This window comes from Eucyclogobius newberryi, unplaced genomic scaffold (assembly GCF_026437365.1).
Source record: "Eucyclogobius newberryi isolate DKJ021-1_F unplaced genomic scaffold, fEucNew1.0.hap1 SCAF_1, whole genome shotgun sequence".
Lineage (NCBI taxonomy): Eukaryota > Metazoa > Chordata > Actinopteri > Gobiiformes > Gobiidae > Eucyclogobius > Eucyclogobius newberryi.
This window is the reverse complement of record NW_027315723.1, coordinates 6,323,405-6,347,973: the sequence shown is the minus strand read 5'-3', so window position 1 is coordinate 6,347,973 and position 24,569 is coordinate 6,323,405. Positions and strand designations below refer to the sequence as shown.

The window sequence follows — 24,569 nt, the reverse complement described above, 5'->3', positions numbered from 1 at the left end:
GAATATTTGTTTATTAATACATTATTTATGATACAGGACTAATTTACTGCCTCTAATTGGACTAGAGAAAAGGGCTCTTAGGAGTTTGTCCTTTATAATGAACATACAAATCCACTGTTTGTAAAAAAAAATCAGCTGTTTTGAAATTGGATGAAGTTGTAAACTTTAAATCTGCTCAAATGATGTTCAGGGAGTCAACAAACTCCTCCAGCCATAAAGGGAAGTGATGTGGCACTACCTCTCAGCACAGAGTGAGACCAAGGGAGAGAGTGAGGGGTGAAGGGTCAAAGAGGGAGGGGTGAAGGGTCAAAGAGGGAGGGGTGAAGGGTCAAAGAGGGAGGGGTGAATGGACAAAGAGGGAGGGGTGTAGTGTCAAAGAGGGAGGGCTGTAGGGTCAAAGAGGGAGGGGTAAAGGGACAAAGAGTGAGGGGTCAAGGGTCAATGAGTGAGGGGTGAAGTGTCAAAGGGGGAGGGGTGAAGGGTCAAAGAGTGAAGGTGTAGTGTCAAAGAGTGAGGGGTGTAGTGTCAAAGGGGGAGGGGTGAAGGGTCAAAGAGTGAGGAGTGTAGGGTCAAAGAGTGAGGGGTTCAGGGTCAAAGAGTGAGAGGTTCAGGGTCAAAGACTGAGGGGTTCAGGGTCAAAGAGTGAGGGGTGTAGTGTCAAAGAGTGAGGGGTTCAGAGTCAAAGAGTGAGGGGTGTAGGGTCAAAGAGTGAGGGGTGTAGGGTCAAAGAGTGAGGGGTGTAGGGTCAAAGAGTGAGGGGTTCAGAGTCAAAGAGTGAGGGGTGTAGGGTCAAAGAGTGAGGGGTGTAGGGTCAAAGAGTGAGGGGTGTAGGGTCAAAGAGTGAGGGGTGTAGGGTCAAAGAGTGAGGAGTGTAGGGTCAAAGAGTGAAGGGTTCACGGTCAAAGAGTGAGAGATTCAGGGTCAAAGAGTGAGGGGTAAAGGGTCAAAGAGTGAAGGTGTAGGGTCAAAGAGTGAGGGGTTCAGGGTCAAAGAGTGAGAGGTTCAGGGTCAAAGAGTGAGGAGTTCAGGGTCAAAGAGTGAGGGGTTCAGGGTCAAAGAGTGAGGGGTGTAGGGTCAAAGAGTGAGGGGTTCAGAGTCAAAGAGTGAGGGGTGTAGGGTCAAAGAGTGAGGGGTGTAGGGTCAAAGAGTGAGGGGTTCAGAGTCAAAGAGTGAGGGGTGTAGGGTCAAAGAGTGAGGGGTGTAGGGTCAAAGAGTGAGGGGTGTAGGGTCAAAGAGTGAGGGGTGTAGGGTCAAAGAGTGAGGAGTGTAGGGTCAAAGAGTGAAGGGTTCACGGTCAAAGAGTGAGAGATTCAGGGTCAAAGAGTGAGGGGTAAAGGGTCAAAGAGTGAAGGTGTAGGGTCAAAGAGTGAGGGGTTCAGGGTCAAAGAGTGAGAGGTTCAGGGTCAAAGAGTGAGGAGTTCAGGGTCAAAGAGTGAGGGGTTCAGGGTCAAAGAGTGAGGGGTGTAGGGTCAAAGAGTGAGGGGTTCAGAGTCAAAGAGTGAGGGGTGTAGGGTCAAAGAGTGAGGGGTTCAGAGTCAAAGAGTGAGGGGTGTAGGGTCAAAGAGTGAGGGGTGTAGGGTCAAAGAGTGAGGGGTGTAGGGTCAAAGAGTGAGGGGTGTAGGGTCAAAGAGTGAGGGGTTAAGAGTCAAAGAGTGAGGGGTTAAGAGTCAAAGAGTGAGGGGTGAAGGGTCGAAGAGTGAGGGGTGTAGTGTCAAAGAGTGAGGGGTGAAGGGTCAAAGAGTGAGGGGTTCAGAGTCAAAGAGTGAGGGGTGAAGGGTCAAAGAGTGAGGGGTGAAGGGTCAAAGAGTGAGGGGTTCAGAGTCAAAGAGTGAGGGGTGTAGGGTCAAAGAGTGAGGGGTGTAGGGTCAAAGAGTGAGGGGTGTAGGGTCAAAGAGTGAGGGGTTCAGAGTCAAAGAGTGAGGGGTGTAGGGTCAAAGAGTGAGGGGTGTAGGGTCAAAGAGTGAGGGGTGTAGGGTCAAAGAGTGAGGGGTGTAGGGTCAAAGAGTGAGGGGTGTAGGGTCAAAGAGTGAAGGGTTCACGGTCAAAGAGTGAGAGATTCAGGGTCAAAGAGTGAGGGGTAAAGGGTCAAAGAGTGAAGGTGTAGGGTCAAAGAGTGAGGGGTTCAGGGTCAAAGAGTGAGAGGTTCAGGGTCAAAGAGTGAGGAGTTCAGGGTCAAAGAGTGAGGGGTTCAGGGTCAAAGAGTGAGGGGTGTAGGGTCAAAGAGTGAGGGGTTCAGAGTCAAAGAGTGAGGGGTGTAGGGTCAAAGAGTGAGGGGTGTAGGGTCAAAGAGTGAGGGGTTAAGAGTCAAAGAGTGAGGGGTGTAGGGTCGAAGAGTGAGGGGTGTAGTGTCAAAGAGTGAGGGGTGAAGGGTCAAAGAGTGAGGGGTTCAGAGTCAAAGAGTGAGGGGTGAAGGGTCAAAGAGTGAGGGGTGAAGGGTCAAAGAGTGAGGGGTGAAGGGTCAAAGAGTGAGGGGTGAAGGGTCAAAGAGTGAGGAGTGTAGGGTCAAAGAGTGAGGGGTGAAGGGTCAAATAGTGAGGGGTGAAGGGTCAAAGAGTGAGGGGTGAAGGGTCATGTGATGCCCTTTTTTCAGAGGGACATTGTGGGAGTCATATTTCTCATTATTACAATAGTAAATATTGTTTATTCAAACATGTCATTTTACAAATTATCACTTGAGATGAAATAATTTGTAGTTTTTAGCCTTTTTCATTTAATCCACCATTTGTTTCGTTCTTGGCATTTGCACTTGATTGAATGAATTGCCACTTCCTGCCTGAGAGTCTGTGTCATGTGACGTGTGCACGTCCCACACACGGGCCCCTGATCCTGGAGCTCATTATGAGGCGTCTGGGGCCCGTGATTTCTCACTTTACATCTTTTTTATGGGAAAAGTGTTTGAATGCAAATATGAACCTGTTCTGTATCAGGACATGGACCAGTGATCCTAAAACATCCAACAAAAATACAATCTCTTCTTCTCTAGAACGTTCTTTTTACGGGTTTGAGTTCAAATGAGGAGGAGAACAGGAGGAGGAGCGGATGAGCGGGAGGAGAGGAGGAGGAGAGGAGGAGCGGGAGGGCATCTGAGACTCTGATTACTCAGTCTGGACCAGATCTGAACCAGGACTCACTCTGGACTCTGGGGTTTCCAGGAGAAGCGCTCGTCTGCAGGGGCTCGTTAAAATGTCCCCCATAGGCCGGGTCCTGGACCTGTTCAGGACCTGTTCAGGACCTGCTCAGGGCCTGCTCAGGGCCCCACCGGGACCCGGGACCAAAGAGTCAAACACGGGCCTGAAATCCAGATGAAGTCCGACCCAGAGCCTGATCCAGACCCACAGGGAGAGAATATGTAAATGTGACAAGACCAGGACTAAACCAGGACTAAACCAGGACTAAACCAGGACTAAACCAGGACTAGACCAGAACTAAACCAGGACTAGACCAGGACTAGACCAGGACTAAACCAGGACTAGACCAGGACTAAATCAGGATTAGACCAGGACTAGACCAGGACTAAATCAGGATTAGACCAGGACTAAACTAGGACTAAACCAGGACTAGACCAGGACTAAACCAGGACTAGACCAGGACTAGACCAGGACTAGACCAGGACTAGACCAGGACTAAACCAGGACTAAACCAAGACTAAACTTAGATTTCACCAGTCTAAGTTCAGATATTAAAGGGACTGACAGAGATGTGGCTAATCTGTGCTAATGATCTCCCTCCCCCTGCCCCTCTCCTCTTTCCTCTTCCCTTCTCCCCTTTTCCTCTTTCCTCTCCCCCTCTCCTTCTTCCTCTTCCCTTCTCCCCTTTTCCTCTTTCCTCTCCCCCTCTCCTTCTTCCTCTTCCCTTCTCCCCTTTTCCTCTTTCCTCTTCCCCTGTCCTCTTTCCTCTTCCCCTCTCCTCCTTTCTCTTCCCCTTTTCCTCCTTCCCCTTCCCTTCTCCCCTTTTCCTCTTTCCTCTTCCCCTGTCCTCTTTCCTCTTCCCCTCTCCTCTTCCCCTCTCCTCCTTCCTCTTCCCCTTTTCCTCTTTCTTCTTCCCCTCTCCACTTTCCTCTTCCCCTGTCCTCTTTCCTCTTCCCCTCTCCTCTTTCCTCTTCCCCTGTCCGCTTTCCTCTTCCCCTTTCCTTTTTCCTCTTCCCCTCTCCTCTTTCCTCTTCCCCTGTCCTCTTCCCCTCTCCTCTTTCCTCTTCCCCTCTCCTCTTTCCTCTTCCCCTGTCCGCTTTCCTCTTCCACTCTCCTCCTTCCTCTTCCCCTTTTCCTCTTTCCTCTTCCCCTGTCCTCTTCCCCTCTCCTCCTTCCTCTTCCCCTGTCCTCTTCCCCTCTCCTCCTTCCTCTTCCCCTCTCCTCTTTCCTCTTCCCCTCTCCTCCTGCTTCCCCCTCTCTTTCCTCTCCTTTCTTCCTTCTCTTCTCTTTCCTTCTACTCTCCCTGTCATTGTGCCGTCTCTAAAATGATTGATGGTGTTGTGTTTCTCTCGGACTTTCGTTTAAACTCATGTAAATTAAATTAGCGCGTGGCTCATCAGCATGCGCTCTGACGGACTGCGTTACCCACGATGCCCTTGGCCCCCCGCGGTCATATGACAGGTTCCGGTCATGTGACTCTGTGGGAATAATGGACAGATGCTACTGTCACTCAATCCTACTGCTGCATCCAAATCAGACCTGGTTTAGACCTGCTTTAGACCTGCTTTAGACCTGGGTTAGTCCTGGGTTAGTCCTGGGTTAGTCCAGATTTAGTCCTGGTTTAGACCTGGGTTAGTCCTAGTTTAGTCCAGATTTAGTCCTGGTTTAGACCTGGGTTAGTCCTAGTTTAGTCCAGATTTAGTCCTGGTTTAGACCTGCTTTAGACCTGGGTTAGTCCTGGGTTAGTCCTGGTTTAGACCTGGGTTAGTCCTGGGTTAGTCCTGGTTTAGTCCTGGGTTAGTCCTGGTTTAGTCCAGATTTAGTCCTGGTTTAGACCTGGGTTAGTCCTAGTTTAGTCCAGATTTAGTCCTGGTTTAGACCTGGTTTAGTCCACATTTAGTCCTGGTTTAGACCTGGATTAGTCCAGATTTAGTCCTGGTTTAGACTTGGGTTATTCCTGGTTTAGTCCAGATTTAGTCCTTGTTTAGACTTGGGTTAGTCCTGGTTTAGTCCAGATTTAGTCCTGGTTTAGTCCATATTTAGTCCTGGTTTAGTTCTGGTTCTGTTTTGGTCAATAATCAGATTTTACATGAATATTAGCAGGAAATGTTTCTTTGTTTCATTTCAGATTTCGTCAGAATCGAGTTTTGGCTGTTCTAAAGGTGCGTTTGTTTTAATCACCAGCGTTTGGTCCAAAGAGACGTTTTATTTATGATTTTATTTATGATTTATGAGCAGGAACAAAGTGAACGTGCCTCAAACCAAAGAACAGAACCAGAATGTGGAGAGGTTTCGTCAGAAAAATATTAAAGATTTATATCAACAATAAATGAGCCTTTAACACGACTAAACCAGGCATAAACAAGGTTGGAATCAGGACTAAACCAGGACTAAACAAGAGATAAACATCACTAAAGTTACTGCTCAGAGCCACATAATAATAAGATATTATTGTAAAATGAATGTACTTAAGTCAAACCTTTTCCTCCGTTCTGTGTTTTTTTTTTAAACAAACGTTGACATAAATATTTGAGTTTCTCTGTTGGATTTATTTAAGTGATTCTTTTTTCTGAGGCAGTGAAATAATCAGAGTTTAATCTAGAAAAAAGAGAATTGTAAAAACGGACTCTCTTTGTTCTTGCAAAAACAATGTAATTTTCCTCCAGGTCAAAATGTTCTCACACGTTGATGCAGAAATATCACCACACAGTAGTTCTGCGTGGAAGGAGTATTTTAGTCCTGGTTTATTTCCTATTCAGTTCTGGTTTAGTCCTGGTTTATCGTGGTTTAGTTCATTTAGACCTGGTTTAGACCTTGTTTAGTTTTGGTTTAGGCTTGTAGTCTTGGTTTAGGCTTGTAGTCTTGGTTTAGACCTTGTTTAGTCTTGGTTTAGACTTGTAGTCTTGGTTTAGGCTCGTAGTCTTGGTTTAGACCTTGTTTAGTCTTGGTTTAGACTTGTAGTCTTGGTTTAGGCTCGTAGTCTTGGTTTAGACCTTGTTTAGTCTTGGTTTAGGCTTGTAGTCTTGGTTTAGACCTTGTTTAGTGTTGGTTTAGGCTTGTAGTCTTGGTTTAGGCTTGTAGTCTTGGTTTAGACCTTGTTTAGTCTTGGTTTAGACTTGTAGTCTTGGTTTAGGCTCGTAGTCTTGGTTTAGACCTTGTTTAGTCTTGGTTTAGGCTTGTAGTCTTGGTTTAGACCTTGTTTAGTGTTGGTTTAGGCTTGTAGTCTTGGTTTAGACCTTGTTTAGTCTTAGTTTAGGCTTGTAGTCTTGGTTTAGGCTCGTAGTCTTGGTTTAGACCTTGTTTAGTCTTGGTTTAGGCTTGTAGTCTTGGTTTAGACCTTGTTTAGTCTTGGTTTAGGCTTGTAGTCTTGGTTTAGACCTTGTTTAGTCTTAGTTTAGGCTTGTAGTCTTGGTTTAGGCTTGTAGTCTTGGTTTAGACCTTGTTTAGTCTTGGTTTAGGCTTGTAGTCTTGGTTTAGGCTTGTAGTCTTGGTTTAGACCTTGTTTAGTCTTGGTTTAGACTTGTAGTCTTGGTTTAGGCTCGTAGTCTTGGTTTAGACCTTGTTTAGTCTTGGTTTAGGCTTGTAGTCTTGGTTTAGACCTTGTTTAGTGTTGGTTTAGGCTTGTAGTCTTGGTTTAGACCTTGTTTAGTCTTAGTTTAGGCTTGTAGTCTTGGTTTAGGCTCGTAGTCTTGGTTTAGACCTTGTTTAGTCTTGGTTTAGGCTTGTAGTCTTGGTTTAGACCTTGTTTAGTCTTGGTTTAGGCTTGTAGTCTTGGTTTAGACCTTGTTTAGTCTTGGTTTAGGCTTGTAGTCCTGGTTTAGACCTGGTTTAGTCCTGGCTTAGACCTGGTTTAGCCCGTGTTTAGTTCCCGGATTAGAGCCTCTGCAGTGTTGCCCTTCTGTAACATTCAGACCTCTCTCTCTCTGTGTGTGTTTAGTCCATATTAAGTCCCATTAAAGTCTGGTTATGATCCCGGTCTCCTCGGACTTGGATCGGGTCCTGAGGTCGAGGTCCCATCATAAATCATCAGAACAACATTTAAACGAGAACAGATGGAGAGGCCCCTGGGAGCCCAATAGAGACTGGACTGAAGCAGAACGGAACCAGGACTAAACTAGGACTAAACCAGGACTAAACTGGGACTGGATGTTTTCTAAATGTTAATGTTAGGATTGTTTTGGGGACAATTATAGGTTGGTGGCCTGAACCAGGGTTTTGCCTGCACTTTAAACTGTTTTTTATTTCATTTTTTTTATTCTGTCCTTGTCAAATATACATACAAATAAAATTAAAAAAAAACAATGTTTGTTCAGAGGCTTTTTAGAGAAATTGGCAGACAAAAAATATATAATTTCCTTTCAAATTTGCATTCACTTTTGGAGGTTTTCTTTCGAGCTGTAATCGGCTTATACTTATGGCCATGGATCTGGTTAAGACTCTGCCTATGAGACGGTGTAACAGCGCCCTCTGCTGGACACGGTCAACATTACGCCTGCTCTGCTTTGTTCCAGCGTTACATCAAAAAAGCAATTTATACTGCAGCCTTTTTTTTTTATTAATTTCTTCACGTTTTGTAATAATCTACACTTTCACCTAATGGGAATTAATAATTAAAAACACAGCCATCTTGAAAACAGCATTTTAAACTATTTCAAATCCATATTTTGAAAAAGGAATTATAAAAACATAATCTCTTTCTAAATTAGAAATTAAAAGTCCTAAACCAGGGCTAAATCAAGAGCTAAACTAGGGAGGGAACCAGGTGCACAGACCGCAAAGTATGCATCTTTATCATTTTTGTAGCACTTTTATATTTTATTGTTGCTGGTGTTCTCTTAAACTTCACACAAGAAAAACAAATGTATTCATAGTTTAACAGTTGATTCCAGTTTATTAGAATATGACGGACACAGTAAATATGTACAAGACATAAGAACAGCAGCAGTATAAATATGATCCATGCAGTTACAGAATAATACAGTAAACAGCTTATTTACAGCAATATCACATTCTAATAAAGTTCACATAAAGAGTTTGAACCAGGGACTGGAGTTTACTGTCCAGATACAGTAAAGACACAGGAATAAAGCACATTTAAGATCAACATGAATGAAATGGTCCTAATGTTAAATGTGGCATGGATGTGATATTATAAGAGCGAAAGCAGAACTAATCATGTTTGAATCGAGGACATAAAACTTAACTATATATACACGTGTGTGTATATATATATGATTAAGCCGGAATTTACTAAGGATTTTACTACAACTTTGATGCCAACGCCAAGACTAAATCTAAATGTGGCTTAAATATGAACAAATATGACTTCATATTAATTAGCAGCAATTTTACATTCATTTCTGTGTTTATAGTTACACTGATACATTTGATTTTCTAACCACTATTTTAATACATTTTCCACATTCTAAATAAGTCCCTGGTCCAACCTTATGACAGTTCAGTGTTATAATAGAGCAGAATAAAGGCACACGCAAAGCTCCTACAATTTATAAATCAGATTAAGATTAGGTCAAACAATGTCCGCGTTTATTGCTTTATTTACAACCAAATGTTTTTCTCTTCACCCCAAAGTTTGGCTTTCTTTATTTCCTTTTACACAAAACATTCACATTTGGGTTAAATTTGAATTGTCAAATTTAAACTGATTTCACATGTTTAAAGTTCACCAGTGTCGACGTTCAGACTCAGCAGTTCAAGGTTCAATACTGATCCTTTTAAAAGTATGAATGATAGTTTGTAATTCAGGGTTTGTGAAGCTCAACTAGGACTAAAGCAGGACTAAAGCAGGACTAAAGCAGGACTAAAGCAGGACTAAAGCAGGACTAAAGCAGGTCTAAAGCAGGACTAAAGCAGGTCTAAAGCAGGTCTAAAGCAGGTCTAAAGCAGGTCTAAAGCAGGACTAAAGCAGGACTAATGCAGGACTAAAGCAGGTCTAAAGCAGGACTAAAGCAGGACTAAAGCAGGACTAAAGCAGGACTAAAGCAGGTCTAAAGCAGGACTAAAGCAGGTCTAAAGCAGGACTAAAGCAGGTCTAAAGCAGGACTAAAGCAGGACTAAAGCAGGTCTAAAGCAGGACTAAAGCAGGTCTAAAGCAGGTCTAAAGCAGGTCTAAAGCAGGTCTAAAGCAGGTCTAAAGGAGGACTAAAGCAGGACTAAACCAGGGACTAAAGCAGGACTAAAGCAGGGACTAAAGCAGGTCTAAAGCAGGTCTAAAGCAGGACTAAAGCAGGACTAAAGCAGGGACTAAAGCAGGACTAAAGCAGGGACTAAAGCAGGTCTAAAGCAGGACTAAAGCAGGACTAAAGCAGGACTAAAGCAGGTCTAAAGCAGGACTAAAGCAGGTCTAAAGCAGGTCTAAAGCAGGTCTAAAGCAGGTCTAAAGGAGGACTAAAGCAGGTCTAAAGCAGGACTAAAGCAGGACTAAAGGAGGACTAAAGCAGGTCTAAAGCAGGTCTAAAGCAGGACTAAAGCAGGACTAAAGCAGGACTAAAGCAGGTCTAAAGCAGGTCTAAAGCAGGTCTAAAGCAGGACTAAAGCAGGGACTAAAGCAGGACTAAAGCAGGACTAAAGCAGGACTAAAACAGGTCTAAAGCAGGTCTAAAGCAGGGACTAAAGCAGGACTAAAGCAGGGACTAAAGCAGGACTAAAGCAGGACTAAAGCAGGACTAAAACAGGTCTAAAGCAGGTCTAAAGCAGGACTAAAGCAGGACTAAAGCAGGACTAAAGCAGGTCTAAAGCAGGACTAAAGCAGGGACTAAAGCAGGACTAAAGCAGGGACTAAAGCAGGACTAAAGCAGGACTAAAGCAGGACTAAAACAGGTCTAAAGCAGGTCTAAAGCAGGACTAAAGCATGACTAAAGCAGGACTAAAGCAGGTCTAAAGCAGGACTAAAGCAGGACTAAAGCAGGACTAAAGCAGGACTAAAGCAGGACTAAAACAGGTCTAAAGCAGGTCTAAAGCAGGTCTAAAGGAGGACTAAAGCAGGACTAAAGCAGGACTAAAACAGGTCTAAAGCAGGACTAAAGCAGGACTAAAACAGGTCTAAAGCAAGACATCACAAATCCTGACTCTTTAACTACAGTTTCATGAAGCACTTATTGCATTATTTGTGCTGGTTTTCTCTTAAATTTCACAGCAAGTTCATAGGCCACTAAAGAGCATTCACATTTTTAATACTTCGGCTTATATTTTGTTCAATTTGGCAGAAAAACTCACAATTCCACACATTCTAGTGCCCTTTTCTTGAAAATACTTCCGCACAAACACGAGGCAGTGCTTTTTTTTACAGTCAAATAAATGAGTGACTTGAACATTTGGACATCATTTTGAGTTTAGGGAAGACAAGGAAAGAGTTGTGTGCTGTTTGGGTTAAAGCAAGTAGGAAATATGAAAATAGCATGATAGAAAGGTTTAGAGGCTTTTGTAAAGTCAAGAACGGCGGATCAGTTCAGTTTGGATGAGATTCAAAGTGCACGTGTGGAAAAATACAATAAAAGTGGTTAATGGGGAGCGTTCTCTCCCAGAAAGTCATGACAATGTTTTCCTTTATAAAATACAAACATTAAATACAAATTAAATGTGTGATTAAAATAATATTCTATGTCAGTGTTTCTGTTTTAAACTAAAAGCCTTTTTCATTTAATGCTTCAAGTAATAATTGGTCGAAATGTTTCTCCCTTAACAATAATTATCTTTAGAAAAAAAGAAATAGAAATTAAAATATAAAATGGATTGTCATCAGTAACAATAAGTAACTTTCAGAATAAACACATCTAAAATATAGTTGTTAAAATAAAAGCAGTGGTTTTGGAAAGTAGTGTTTCAAAATAAATTAGAATAAAGTAGTGTTTAAGAGTAGCAGATGGTGGTTGTAGTAGTAGTATTTAGTATTAGTAGCAGTACCAGTAAATAGTGAGAGTAGTAGCAGTAGTCGTAACAGTAATAGTAGTATTTAGTAGAAGTCAAAGTACTTGTATTAATAGTACTTGTAGTAGTTTTCAGTAGGAGGAGATGTCTGAGGAGGAGCTGCTGTTGCTTGTAGTTGTTTGAGCTCGTTTTATGTACAAGTTTAACAGCTTCATCTGTGAAAACAACACAACACTGATATTACTCATTATTATTAACAGTTTAACATGACAAGCACTGTGCGTGATTATTATTATTATTTTTATTTGTTTCAAGGAACGTATTATAATGATATTTATAGAGCAAAAACAAGGTTTGTGAAGCACTGCACACTTTATATTTGTACAGAGCCCTGCCCCTCACACACTGCTCCATGCCGTGTATTTGTCACACTCTCATTAGGTTTTAGGGAGAATAAGCTACAACATTAAGGTCGTTATGTTTAAGGTTGTACAAAAGAAAGATGGTGACTATGTGAGTGTTGACAAAAGAACTTATACAACATAATCCTAAGCAATGACTCAAACTAGGCCTGAGCTGGGACTGTCTACAGGGGACATGGTGTCTACAGGGCACATGGTGTCTACAGGGGACATGGTGTCTACAGGGGCACATGGTGTCTACAGGGGACATGGTGTCTACAGGAGACATGGTGTCTACAGGGGCACATGGTGTCTACAGGGGACATGGTGTCTACAGGAGACATGGTGTCTACAGGGCACATGGTGTCTACAGGGGACATGGTGTCTACAGGGGACATGGTGTCTACAGGGCACATGGTGTCTACAGGGGCACATGGTGTCTACAGGGGCACATGGTGTCTACAGGGGACATGGTGTCTACAGGGCACATGGTGTCTACAGGGGACATGGTGTCTACAGGGGACATGGTGTCTACAGGGGCACATGGTGTCTACAGGGGACATGGTGTCTACAGGGGACATGGTGTCTACAGGGGACATGGTGTCTACAGGGCCACATGGTGTCTACAGGGGACATGGTGGTGTCTACAGGGCACATGGTGTCTACAGGGGCACATGGTGTCTACAGGGGACATGGTGGTGTCTACAGGGCACATGGTGTCTACAGGGGCACATGGTGTCTACAGGGGACATGGTGGTGTCTACAGGGCACATGGTGTCTACAGGGGCACATGGTGTCTACAGGGGCACATGGTGTCTACAGGGGACATGGTGTCTACAGGGGCACATGGTGTCTACAGGGGCACATGGTGTCTACAGGGGACATGGTGGTGTCTACAGGGGACATGGTGGTGTCTACAGGGGACATGGTGTCTACAGGGGCACATGGTGTCTACAGGGGCACATGGTGTCTACAGGGGACATGGTGTCTACAGGGGCACATGGTGTCTACAGGGGCACATGGTGGTGTCTACAGGGGACATGGTGGTGTCTACAGGGGACATGGTGTCTACAGGGCACATGGTGTCAACAGGGGACATGGTGTCTACAGGGGCACATGGTGTCTACAGGGGCACATGGTGTCTACAGGGGCACATGGTGGTGTCTACAGGGGACATGGTGGTGTCTACAGGGGCACATGGTGTCTACAGGGCACATGGTGTCTACAGGGGCACATGGTGTCTACAGGGGCACATGGTGTCTACAGGGGACATGGTGTCAACAGGGGACATGGTGTCTACAGGGGCACATGGTGTCTACAGGGCACATGGTGTCTACAGGGCACATGGTGTCTACAGGGGCACATGGTGGTGTCTACAGGGGACATGGTGGTGTCTACAGGGCACATGGTTTCTACAGGGGACATGGTGTCTACAGGGGACATGGTGTCTACAGGGCACATGGTGTCTACAGGGGACATGGTGTCTACAGGGCACATGGTGTCTACAGGGCACATGGTGTCTACAGGGGACATGGTGTCTACAGGGGACATGGTGTCTACAGGGGACATGGTGTCTACAGGGGACATGGTGGTGTCTACAGGGCACATGGTGTCTACAGGGGCACATGGTGTCTACAGGGGCACATGGTGTCTACAGGGGCACATGGTGTCTACAGGGGACATGGTGGTGTCTACAGGGGACATGGTGGTGTCTACAGGGGACATGGTGTCTACAGGGGCACATGGTGTCTACAGGGGACATGGTGTCTACAGGGGCACATGGTGTCTACAGGGGAACATGGTGGTGTCTACAGGGGACATGGTGGTGTCTACAGGGGACATGGTGGTGTCTACAGGGCACATGGTGTCAACAGGGGACATGGTGTCTACAGGGGCACATGGTGTCTACAGGGGACATGGTGTCTACAGGGGCACATGGTGGTGTCTACAGGGGACATGGTGGTGTCTACAGGGGCACATGGTGTCTACAGGGCACATGGTGTCTACAGGGGCACATGGTGTCTACAGGGGACATGGTGTCAACAGGGGACATGGTGTCTACAGGGGACATGGTGTCTACAGGGCACATGGTGTCTACAGGGCACATGGTGTCTACAGGGGCACATGGTGTCTACAGGGGACATGGTGGTGTCTACAGGGCACATGGTGTCTACAGGGGACATGGTTTCTACGGGGGACATGGTGTCTACAGGGCACATGGTGTCTACAGGGGACATGGTGTCTACAGGGGACATGGTGTCTACAGGGGACATGGTATAGTCTGTACCAGGGGTCTCCAACCTTTTCCTCTGTGAGCTACTTTCTGAAATAAAGTATAGCTTATTTTGACAGAAGAAACTGTATTTTCTGTTGTCTGAACATCTCAAGTTGTCATTATCTCAATATATAAAACAAACGTATATATTATTATTAAAGTGTATTTATATAGCTATTTCCACCTTCAAGGCACTCAAAGGACAAGGTTCAATATTCAGGCAGGTGGGTCTGGATCCTCATAAATCATGAGTTGCCAACTCACTTAGCTGCATGATATGATTTTATTTTATTTTTAATACCCCCCCAACCCCGTTACCCCAGGCCCTGAGTTTGGCTGCACAGCCCCTTCACATCTTCCCCTTCCCTCAGGACATACTCCAGGTTACATTTAGGATAAAAACGTTTCCTTAGGACTGCTAAACTTATGTTTTATGTTGTAGGTAAATGTATAACGTTTGTATTTTGCAAAAACGAGTTTGAATTTGTGGCAGTCGTTTCCGTGACGCTGCGTTTGCATCAGTTTGCACGTCCGTTCATTCACTCTTTTGCATCTTTCTCTGTGAATATGAGTCCGATTAACATCAAATCAAAGACATTTTGTAGCTTTGTAGCTCGAAAGCAGCAGAACAAGGCTATGTGGCTGTCATTTCCCCCAGTGGTCTTGATCCACCCGCGCATAGTTTTTTCTAATTCTAAACCTAATCAAGGTTTAGAAACAGGAAAAACTATGATAAAACTTTTTCTTTTTTTTATTATTTTAACTATGATAAAACATGATGAAAACTGAAAAAGAAGAGGTGCCAAAAACATAAGAAACTGTATGTTGACGCTGCAGGCCACGGCGGCGTAACTTTTGATGTGACTGTTGCTATAGTGCAGCGGTGTACACTTTACCTTGCTCCCTGTGAGTTGGGACAGAAATGGTTTGAGGTCTTCTCCGATCACAGCGTAGATGGACACCAAACAGAACACACTGGCCTTCCTCACACTGCTCTCTGCGTTGTCATAACCCTGAGACAAAAAGGACCAAATACAGTAAATACACGACATTATATAGTTATACACAACAGTGTCATTGTTCCAATTTCGCACCAACTTCATTAAATTCATTTTAAAAACATGTTTATTTTGATGATATGTTGGCCTACCTACCTTCATCTATCTAGGCCTATGCCCTGAAAAAATAATCAATCTAGAGATATTTTAATCACTTCAGCTTATTTTGGGTGTTTGGGGTGGCACACGCCAGCATTTGTTATTATGGGGGTCGCAACTGAAAAAAGGTTGAGAACCTTTGGTCTAGGGGGGCATCACTGGCACTAAATTGGTTAAGGTCCCATTTGGAAGACAGGAAGTACTTTGTTGAAATTGGTAACTGTCTCTCAGACCACATGCCCCTGACCTGTGGAGTGCCCCAAGGGTCAGTCCTGGGTCCCCTTTTGTTCAACCTCTACATGCTGCCGTTAGGTCAGTTGATGCGCAGTGAAATGTGTCCTATCACAATTATGCAGATGACACTCAGATCTATGTTTCACTGTCGGCAGGTGAATATGGACCAGTAGATTCACTGTCACTGTATTCAACAGATCAGTTTGTGGATGCAAAACAACTTTATCCAGCTGAACTCAGACTGAAATCATCGCCACAGAAACAAAGAGAAAGTGTTAGCGTCACCTCCAGAGTCTCGCTCTAAAACCTACAAACCAAATTAGAAATCTGGGGGTAATAATGGACTCAGACTTGAACTTTAACAACCACATCAAATCAATAACATCAGCAGCTTTTTACCATCTAAAAAACATTGCCAAAATCAAAAATATAGTGTCTAAACCAGACTTGGAGAGACTTATCCATGCATTTGTCTCCAGTAGATTAGACTGTAACGGCCTGCTCACTGGCCTCTCCAAACCAACTGTAAAACAGCTGCAGTACATCCAGAACGCTGCTGCTCGGGTCCTGACTAGAACCAGGAAGTACCATCACATTAGTCCTTTATGACACTTAAACCCAATTTGCATAATAATTTGGAACACGGTGTAATTCAAGATTTATTTGTAGAGCACCATTCAAACAAAACATAAATCAAAAGTGTTTTATAGCCATACAACACATAAAAAACACAAGAAAATAATTCACAATACAAAGAGTGTACAAAGCATAAATAGTCAAATTAAAATGTATTTAAAATAGTAAATAGATAAAATTCCCTCATTCATATACACAGCCAAAAAGGACTGTTTTTAGCCTAGACTTAAAGGTTGAATGGACGATTTTTTTGGCCCAAATCTGAGTCTTATTTCCTCGTGGCGTGGACTGCCGATTAGTCCTGCCATGTATCAATCATAAAACGCACCTACCGCTCACCTGCAGCCGCGTGCGGATCGTCCCACGTTTCCGCGTGTCTAAGCGCATTGATCTATCATAATATAGTTCCCTCAGTGTACGGGACAAAATGAAGACGGAGAAAGACAGTTCGAGCTGACTCAGAAGAAGACGGAAATCTACGGGAGACGAGAGATGCGATGCACTCCGTCGCGCTAATAAACAAACGCATGTGTGTGTTGTATCAGTCCGCACGGGGCAGTGCACGTGCACACTTCCACCTGCGTTCTCAAATCGCCGAAAAATCGTCCATTGCGCCTTTAAACATTGCCAGAGTAGCTGTCTCACTTCTTCAGGAAGACAGTTCCTGATTTTAACTGCATAAAACTGACCCATGTTTAGTCCCGACTCTGGCACCAGCAGGAGGCCCCTGAGGTCCTCAGAGTCCGAGATGGTTCATATGCAGTGTTCTTGCTGGGCTGAGGTTTGAGGATGGCGGGCTGTAGGCGGCGCTAATAAAAAGTACTTTGAAAGTGTGCTCGAAAGCCAATATGATCACACTTAGGAGCAGCGTATCGCTGTGTATTTTCTGCCGCTTTTACAAAATAAAGGAGCGCTTTTAACGCCAGATGGCGCTCGGCGTTCTCTTAATTTACGCCATACGCCGCTCCTAAGTGGCGGAGTGTGATCATATTGGCTTTCCATATTATCGAGCGCCGTGGGCGGCGCGAGCGCAAAGTACTACGGCGCCAGCACGGACGGCGATCTTATATAAATACAAAGTCAACGTCAAGACGGTGCCCTGCCTATCCCCCTCCTCAGTAGTTGCATTGACATTTATATGACTCCGGAATAAATTGGTTTTCAAGATTTATTAGCCACTCATCACTTTCACCTACAGACGCTCTCTCAGAACAGGTGCCAAATAAACATTTGGGACCAGAATGGAAGAGGTCTATGTTATTGAGTGTAGCTTTCTTAACTATATGATAGCGTTGTATGTTACTTGAATAAAAAACACAATCTTTGTTTTTTCAGCCAGGCGTTATCTTCGGGGTAGCCGCCACCACGGCGCGCGCGCACGGTTATCTTAATTCCTGGCGGTATTTTTTCAGCATGGCGGGGGCCTGCCGCAGCATGGCGGCATATTTTGGGCATGGCGGGGGCCCGCCGCAGGATGGCCATGCCAAAACCCCTCAGCGAGAACACTGATATGGCACTAAAATGTCTGAGATGTACTTTGGTGCTAGGCCATGGAGAGACTTGTACACAAGCAGAGCTGCTTTAAAGTCTCTTCTCTGAGCCACAGGGGCCAGTGCAGAGACCTGAGAACAGGACTAATGTGATGGTACTTCCTGGTTCTAGGCAGGACCCGAGCAGCAGCGTTCTGGATGTACTGCAGCTGTTTTACAGCTCGTTTGGAGAGACCAGTGAACAGGCCGTTACAGTAGTCTAATCTCCTGGAGACAAATGCATGAATAAGTCTCTCCAAATCTGGTTTAGACACAATACCTTTGATTTTGGCAATGTTTTTTAGATGGTAAAAAGCTGCTGATGTTATTGATTTGATGTGGCTGTTAAAGTTCAAGTCTGAGTCCATTATTACTCCGAGATTTCTAACTTTATTTGTAGGTTTTAGAGCGAGACTCTGGAGGTGACCGCTAACACTTGGAGGTGACTGCTAGCACTGAACTCTTGTCTGAGTTCAGCTGGAGAAAGGTGTTTTGCTTCCAGTGTCTTCATGATGCTTAATAATTTGGAATGGAGTGTATTGATTGACAGTTGTAGTAGTAGTAGCAGTAGCAGTGGTACCTGTAGTAGTCCCGGGATCAGGTCTGGCAGCAGTAGCAGCAGCGGTTCGCGGCTAATCCGGTCCACAGCTCTGGTCTGCATCTTGATGGCGGCCATGTTGACGGGGAAATCAGCCGTTTGGACAATGGGACACAGCACCTTCAGACACTGCTCTGGCAGAAGAGACAAGGCCAAAGTACAAGCGGCGTCTTCTGCAGCGCGCACCACCTACAGGGAGTGGAGAGGGAGGGCATCTGACACACTGAAGCAGAGAGGAGGGGGGCACCTGTCATAATGATACGATACCTCTTTGTGTGAGTCCTTGTGGGCTTCCAGTGTCTTCATGATGGTGAGCTCTGCGTAGTTCTTGAACCTGAGCGGTTGGTTCTTGAGGATCTCCTTCATCAAGCGCAGAGACAGAGCGCGGATCGAGTGCTGACAACATATTAAACATATTTAAACTATAGCTTCAGAAGGAAAATGAATCAAGTTACATTCTCAACATCTGTAATAGGTAAAAATATGGACCAACCCAGAACTAAACCATGACTAAACCAGGACTCCTGCAGCACAGGGCAGGCCAGTAGCCACAATGAGCTGGTGAAGACTAAACCAGGACTAAACCAGAACTAAATATGGACTGATTAAACCAGGTCTAAAGATGGACTACCCCAAAATTTCTCTTACACATTCACTGAATTAAAATTGGTAAGAAACAAGGCTAAAACCTGAAACTAAACCTGGACCAAACTAAGTCAGTATAAATGTTTGGACCAAACAATGACAAGTGTGACTGTGAACGCACCCTAAACCAGGTATAACTATAGACCAAACCAAGTGTGAATATGGATTCATCGTGACCAAATTTGTTCTGATACTGACGTGAGAAATAATGACATTAAAAGAACTATAGGAAAGTAGCTAAACTCAGGATTGAACTGGCTCTAACTGGACTTGAGCCTCTGATACCAGCGGGATGTGGTTAGTACGTCCTGAACTTGTTTTTTCAAATGATTTAAATGTGTGTTTGTGTCCTGACCTCACTGTCATTGAGCGTCTCCAGCAGCAGAAGTAAAGTGGTCTTGAAGTGTTCATCCCACACTGCGGCGCTCTCCACTCTGGACATCTTTAAGAGCTCCAGGAGGCTGCATTTCCTCTGCTCTAAGCCCCGATCGCCTGCTTCCGCCTGGGACAGGGTCTTCAGGAGGGTCCCTACCAGCTCCACCTGCTCTGATGGGGACACTGAGGACAAAAGGAGGAAGTAGTGTAATTCATGCCTCGCTCTCACAAACCCGCATTATTAATATCCACATACATTCATTTCCATGTACATGGTTTTGAAACAGCTTTTTCCAAATGGACAAATTCATCTGGGGTGGACCAATCAACAAGTGATAAAATATTCTATAAGCTGCAGACAGCGCACAACGGTTTCATTTTGTCACACAGGGCTCGTTTTTACAGTATAAGCCACGTTTCATCTGGCTCAGGTCCCCCAGCCCAGTCCACCTTTCTTAATAAATAAAATCTAAATTGTACCTGAATCCACCCACTTCAGCAATTCACAGAAAGACATTCAGTAATTCCACGTTACAGTAAACAAGAAACTGCATTTATTTACACTTCTCTGCACCTCCACGATGTGTATTAATATCTCTTTACTGTATGTGTTCATGGAGTTTGGATGTTAGATGCACTGGAAATATTTGTTCTGTCTTGGCACGTTTGCCGTGCATCAATTAACAGTTGTTGCTAGTTGTTTGCTAAGTCAGTTGTCAGGTCAACTTATAGGTTAACATCACTGGAAATGTGGCAGTTTATCACAAGATTAAGTCATATTCTTACTTTCTATAGTATATAATATAGGAACACTAACCAAAAATTGTCCGTCACTGATGGATTTTTTCAGCAGTGACAGAAAATTGTTTAGGCAGTCTGTCAATTTAACAGATTTAAAATCAAACTATTGCCTTTACTTTTACATAGGATATCAACAGAAATTGAACAAACTTTGGCCCCGGCTCTGCAGCCCATTGGCTTTTGGCCCATCGGCCATTTGGCCCAACAAAGAACAGTGAGGAGTGTGGCTGCAGCGGGCGTGAAGGGCATGTTCATGTGTCGTGCACGTGGCGGAGCACCATGCAGATAAGCAAATGTAGATCCATAAAAACACAGAATATTGTCTCACTTTACAGCACTATGTTACTTAAGCACAAGGAATAGTGGCAGCGGAGGAGAAGCGAACACGGACCTGTGCCTGTGTGCTCCCGTTTATGAGCGGCAACCACCAAGTTTAAAGGAGGAAATACAAATAAATGCCTATTTTACATCTGTAACAAAAACATATGACTGTACAGCGAGAGGGTGATATATTTTTTTGCCTTTAAAACACGTCTGTTTTTTTTTACGGGACTCTGTCAGTCATAATGACGGATAGGAATTATGCCTAGTGAAACCTCTGGTGAGGAATATGATGTTACCTGGGAATCCTTTAGGACTTTGGATTCGGTTTTCTCCGCCATCTTCTTTGTGACCTGCAAAGAGTCATATAGTATCTTAAATAGTAAATCAGGACAAAATCAGGTTTAACTCACCGTCTTCCTCTCCCTCGTCTGCTTTGTCGGCTGAGGAACTGTCGGAGTAGTTCTGGGGGTTGTAATCCTTAAAGCGTGAACCAATCAGAGCACGATGAGGAAGTGTGTTCAATAAAGACGTTTTATTGTCCAGGGCTAAACGACAAACTTCTGAAGCGTCTCCGAGTCCAGAAGAGTCCCAGGATCCGCCCAGAGAAAACTGTTCAAACAGTTCAACAGTTTGATTCAACAAAATTACATGAGTATGAACTAAACTAGGTCTAAATATAGACTAAATCAGGTTTCAATATAAGGACTTGGTGGCAAAACACAGACTATAGCGAGTATAAATCAGAACTAAGCCAGGTCTAAAGTTTAAATTCTCACCTGTGTGTCCTTGCTGGGCTCATGTCTGTTCTCTTCATCTGGACTTTTGGAGCCGTATACTTCATCTGAGGTCTCAGGGTCTGTCTCAAACACAGCACTGAACAAAAGAAAAAACACATTTTAAATAATAAGACAGGAGCAGAGTCAGAGGAGCAGAGACAGAGGAGCAGAGTCAGAGGAGCAGAGTCGGAGGAGCAGAGTCAGAGGAGCAGAGTCAGTGGAGCAGAGACAGAGGAGCAGAGTCGGAGGAGCAGAGTCGGAGGAGCAGAGTCGGAGGAGCAGAGTCAGAGGAGCAGAGTCGGAGGAGCAGAGTCAGAGGAGCAGAGTCAGTGGAGCAGAGACAGAGGAGCAGAGTCGGAGGAGCAGAGTCGGAGGAGCAGAGTCAGAGGAGCAGAGTCGGAGGAGCAGAGTCAGAGGAGCAGAGTCGGAGGAGCAGAGTCAGAGGAGCAGAGTCAGTGGAGCAGAGACAGAGGAGCAGAGTCGGAGGAGCAGAGTCGGAGGAGCAGAGTCAGAGGAGCAGAGTCGGAGGAGCAGAGTCGGAGGAGCAGAGTCAGAGGAGCAGAGTCGGAGGAGCAGAGTCGGAGGAGCAGAGTCAGAGGAGCAGAGTCAGAGGAGCAGAGTCAGTGGAGCAGAGTCAGTGGAGCAGAGACAGAGGAGCAGAGACAGAGGAGCAGAGACAGAGGTGCAAAATATGTGTAGGTTGTTACTTGTGCGAGTAGCTGGTTGGAGACATGAGTGGACTCCCTCGGCTCCCTGGTCTCTGAAGAGGAGGTCGATCTGAGGTGGACATCTGAAGATAAAAGAAGGAGAAAGTGACAGTTGTCATGTGTGCAGAGCAGACAGTCCTGCCACATTCACACAATGCTGCAACTAATGACTATATCAAGTCAACTAGATCAATTATTTCTTTTGTACTTTTTAAATACATTACAAACCAAATAAAGGTGGAAATAGGGTGACGAGTTAGAGATGATCAACGAAATAATTGCTGCTTTATTTGTATGTCCAAGACATGTATCCCACTGGGAACATGCCCTTGATTGTTGCATATTATATAATCGAACATGATAACAATGTACAATGCTTTAACAATAGTTGCTTAAACATTCAAACAACATTCCATTCATAGTATTACAATTCTAATCATCAATATCCACTGTCAGCAGTTGCAATAATTATGGAGATATTATTGTTACATTTGAATATTGTTCCATGCCTTGAAAGCACTGCTAAGGAAAACACATCTGAAAAACTGAAAAAAAAATCAGTTTAAAATGTCTCAATGCACATGTTTGACTTGTCAACAACTAAAATAATAATTAGTGCAGCTATAGTGTCCCCGATTAGCTAATCCACCTGACGATAATGGCCATCTGAACTCGGAGAGACAAAACCAGTGTTCAAACTCACATCTTTGTTAAGTATTGGAGAAGATGAACATAATCACGCCTACAGTCAAATAATGTCAGTTCAGGTGCAGTACCGGAGTGATCCCGGCGGTGGCGCTCCTCAGGTGGTGGTGCAGCAGTTTGGTGGTGCCGTCCTGAAACGTTTTGGGGAGCGCTCCGAGTAACATGGAGAACTCTGGAGTGTTGAGCTCAAAGAGGCCGATCAGCACCACCTGAGCCGCCTGTAGAAGAACACAAGTGTTAAACTAACGTCAAGCTGGACTTTATTGTCTTAGGCCTTCAGAAACAAAGAGAAAGTGTAGATGATCAAAGAAAACATTGGTTGACTCTTTGTTGATGTTTCTTGTATCGATTGGTTGGCTAAAAGGGGCGTGGTCCTGTCAAGAGCTCTCAAACTCGTCTAATATCTCTCTGCACCGAATCACCAAGACAAGTTCCTATGTTTGTGAATTTTGTTCATTGACAATAAACCCGTTCTGATTCTGATTCTGATTTGACCAAGTGTTCTAAAAAGACCCACAAGAGACTATTGAAGACAACTAGTAAACAGTGTATTTATCAGTACTCTTCACAAACTCAATAATTTCTTCTATATAAAATGTGAAGTATTTTACAATGCCTCCAAATAATTTGTCGACTGACCAAGTTGTTGATCCGACCGACCGGTTGATCGACTAAATGACTAAAGATCTACAGTCCTTGAGAAGTCACCTCCTCTCTACCTCCAAAACCTACAAATCAACTTTGAAATCCAGGAGTTATATGGTATCAGACTTGAACTTTAACAGCCAGATCAAGTCAAAAGCATCAAATGTTTCTTTATCAATGAAAAAACAGACTTGAAGAGACTTATGCAACTGTGGGTCAGAGTCAGGACTAAACATGGTGAATGTTTCAGTTTTATGCACTTAAAATCTGGAACAGTATTTCTGAAGATGAGAGACAATTCTGTTTAGTTGTGCATATGACTGAAAGGATTTTATCTGACCTTTAAAAGTACTTTTTATATTGATTGTTTATGATTGTATCTGTTTGTATTGCAACTTTAATGCATATTTTCTTGGTTTGTAAAGCACACTGAATTAGCCTACTTGTTTACTAAAATAAACTTACATTGACTTGGGGGCCTGCAAGAGGAAAAGAAGAACACAACACACAGTTTATATCAGAAAGAGCAGGCGGAGCGTGAAGAGAAACTTTGACCAGTGAAAAGAAAAACTGGTTAGTTCACAGCAGCAGACATGAGGACAGAAGCAGTTAGAGCCTGAAAAAAGCACAAAGGGGAGACCAGGGGAATGTCTTCAAAATATAGCTATAAATATTGTACCGTGAGAGGAATATTGTGAAGATATCGTACCAAGAGATCGCTACATGACTAAGTCCGGCTGCACATTAGAGACTATGGTTTGATCACATCACGCTGTCCTTTGCTTGTAGCAAATCTTTCCTGAGACACAACTGTGGAGTCGCTGTCCTTCATGCGAGTGTGGGACAATCGTTGCAAAATGTTCTTATGTATGTGGTCTAAAAAACAAAATTGTCTTAAAATCACGGAGCATCTGAAAATCCTCTAGTGTGCAGTCGGCTTAAGTTAAACCTCGGACATGTTCAGGGTTAGTTTTAGTTTAGTTAGATGTTAGAGTGAGATTGTGACACCCAAAATCAGATTTGTAGGGTTTAGTTTAGTTTTAGTTGTGTGTTTTTTATATTATTTAGTATGTCATGTACCTGTTTGCACCTCTCCTCCAGGTGACTCTCTCCCGGCAGAGAGGACACGGCGCTCGCTCGATGCTCTTCCCCAGACCAAGTGTTATAGAACTGGGGCCCACAAAATGTTCATCAAATTATTTTACAGTCCGACCGATTTAGCCTCAAACAGAACACAGGATTTTAACTTAAATATATATTTTTAGATACATTTTTGTTCCACATGTTAAACTTGGACACTGATTCATTCCAAGCTCTTTTGATAACGAAACCATTCTGACATTTTAGAGGCCACATCAATTCAACAAACGCAACTACAGTTTACTATGTAGTTTAGAGTTTAGATTATTACAAGGGCCGCATGATTTTTGAATAAACTCTTTGTTACAATAATTTCATATTAAAATAAAAATGTTCATGTCTTTAATTTGTTTTATTTATTAGTGAAACTCTATTAAAATAAAAACTTAACAGATACAAAGCCAATACCTACGAGTATATGGGCCAACCCCCCCAAAAAAATGTGGGGCAGTACGAGAATAAAGTAATTAATTAATGAGAATAATCTAATTAATTCATTTGATTATTCTTGTGAATTATCAAGAATAATCTCATAAATTAATGGGAATAAACTCATAATTTAAAGAGAATAAAGGCTCGGGTCCGATACGCGTTGCACTTTCAGCA

General features: G+C 43.8%; 1 protein-coding gene across 1 annotated transcript in view; it reads right to left on the bottom strand.

The window, feature by feature from the left end:
• Positions 1-24,569, bottom strand: part of LOC140365177 (CLIP-associating protein 1-B-like) — a 182,173-nt gene that overhangs the window by 127,671 nt on the left and 29,933 nt on the right. Inside the window, exons 32-42 of the mRNA XM_072451485.1 lie at positions 23,904-23,993; positions 22,250-22,396; positions 21,474-21,556; positions 20,767-20,863; positions 20,401-20,599; positions 20,287-20,340; positions 18,846-19,048; positions 18,113-18,241; positions 17,828-18,034; positions 14,588-14,704; positions 10,710-11,230 (exon numbers count right to left, since the gene is read on the bottom strand). Coding sequence (XP_072307586.1) covers positions 11,147-11,230; positions 14,588-14,704; positions 17,828-18,034; positions 18,113-18,241; positions 18,846-19,048; positions 20,287-20,340; positions 20,401-20,599; positions 20,767-20,863; positions 21,474-21,556; positions 22,250-22,396; positions 23,904-23,993 — 1,410 coding nt within the window. The 3' untranslated portion in view covers positions 10,710-11,146. The remainder of the gene's footprint in view (positions 1-10,709; positions 11,231-14,587; positions 14,705-17,827; positions 18,035-18,112; positions 18,242-18,845; positions 19,049-20,286; positions 20,341-20,400; positions 20,600-20,766; positions 20,864-21,473; positions 21,557-22,249; positions 22,397-23,903; positions 23,994-24,569) is intronic.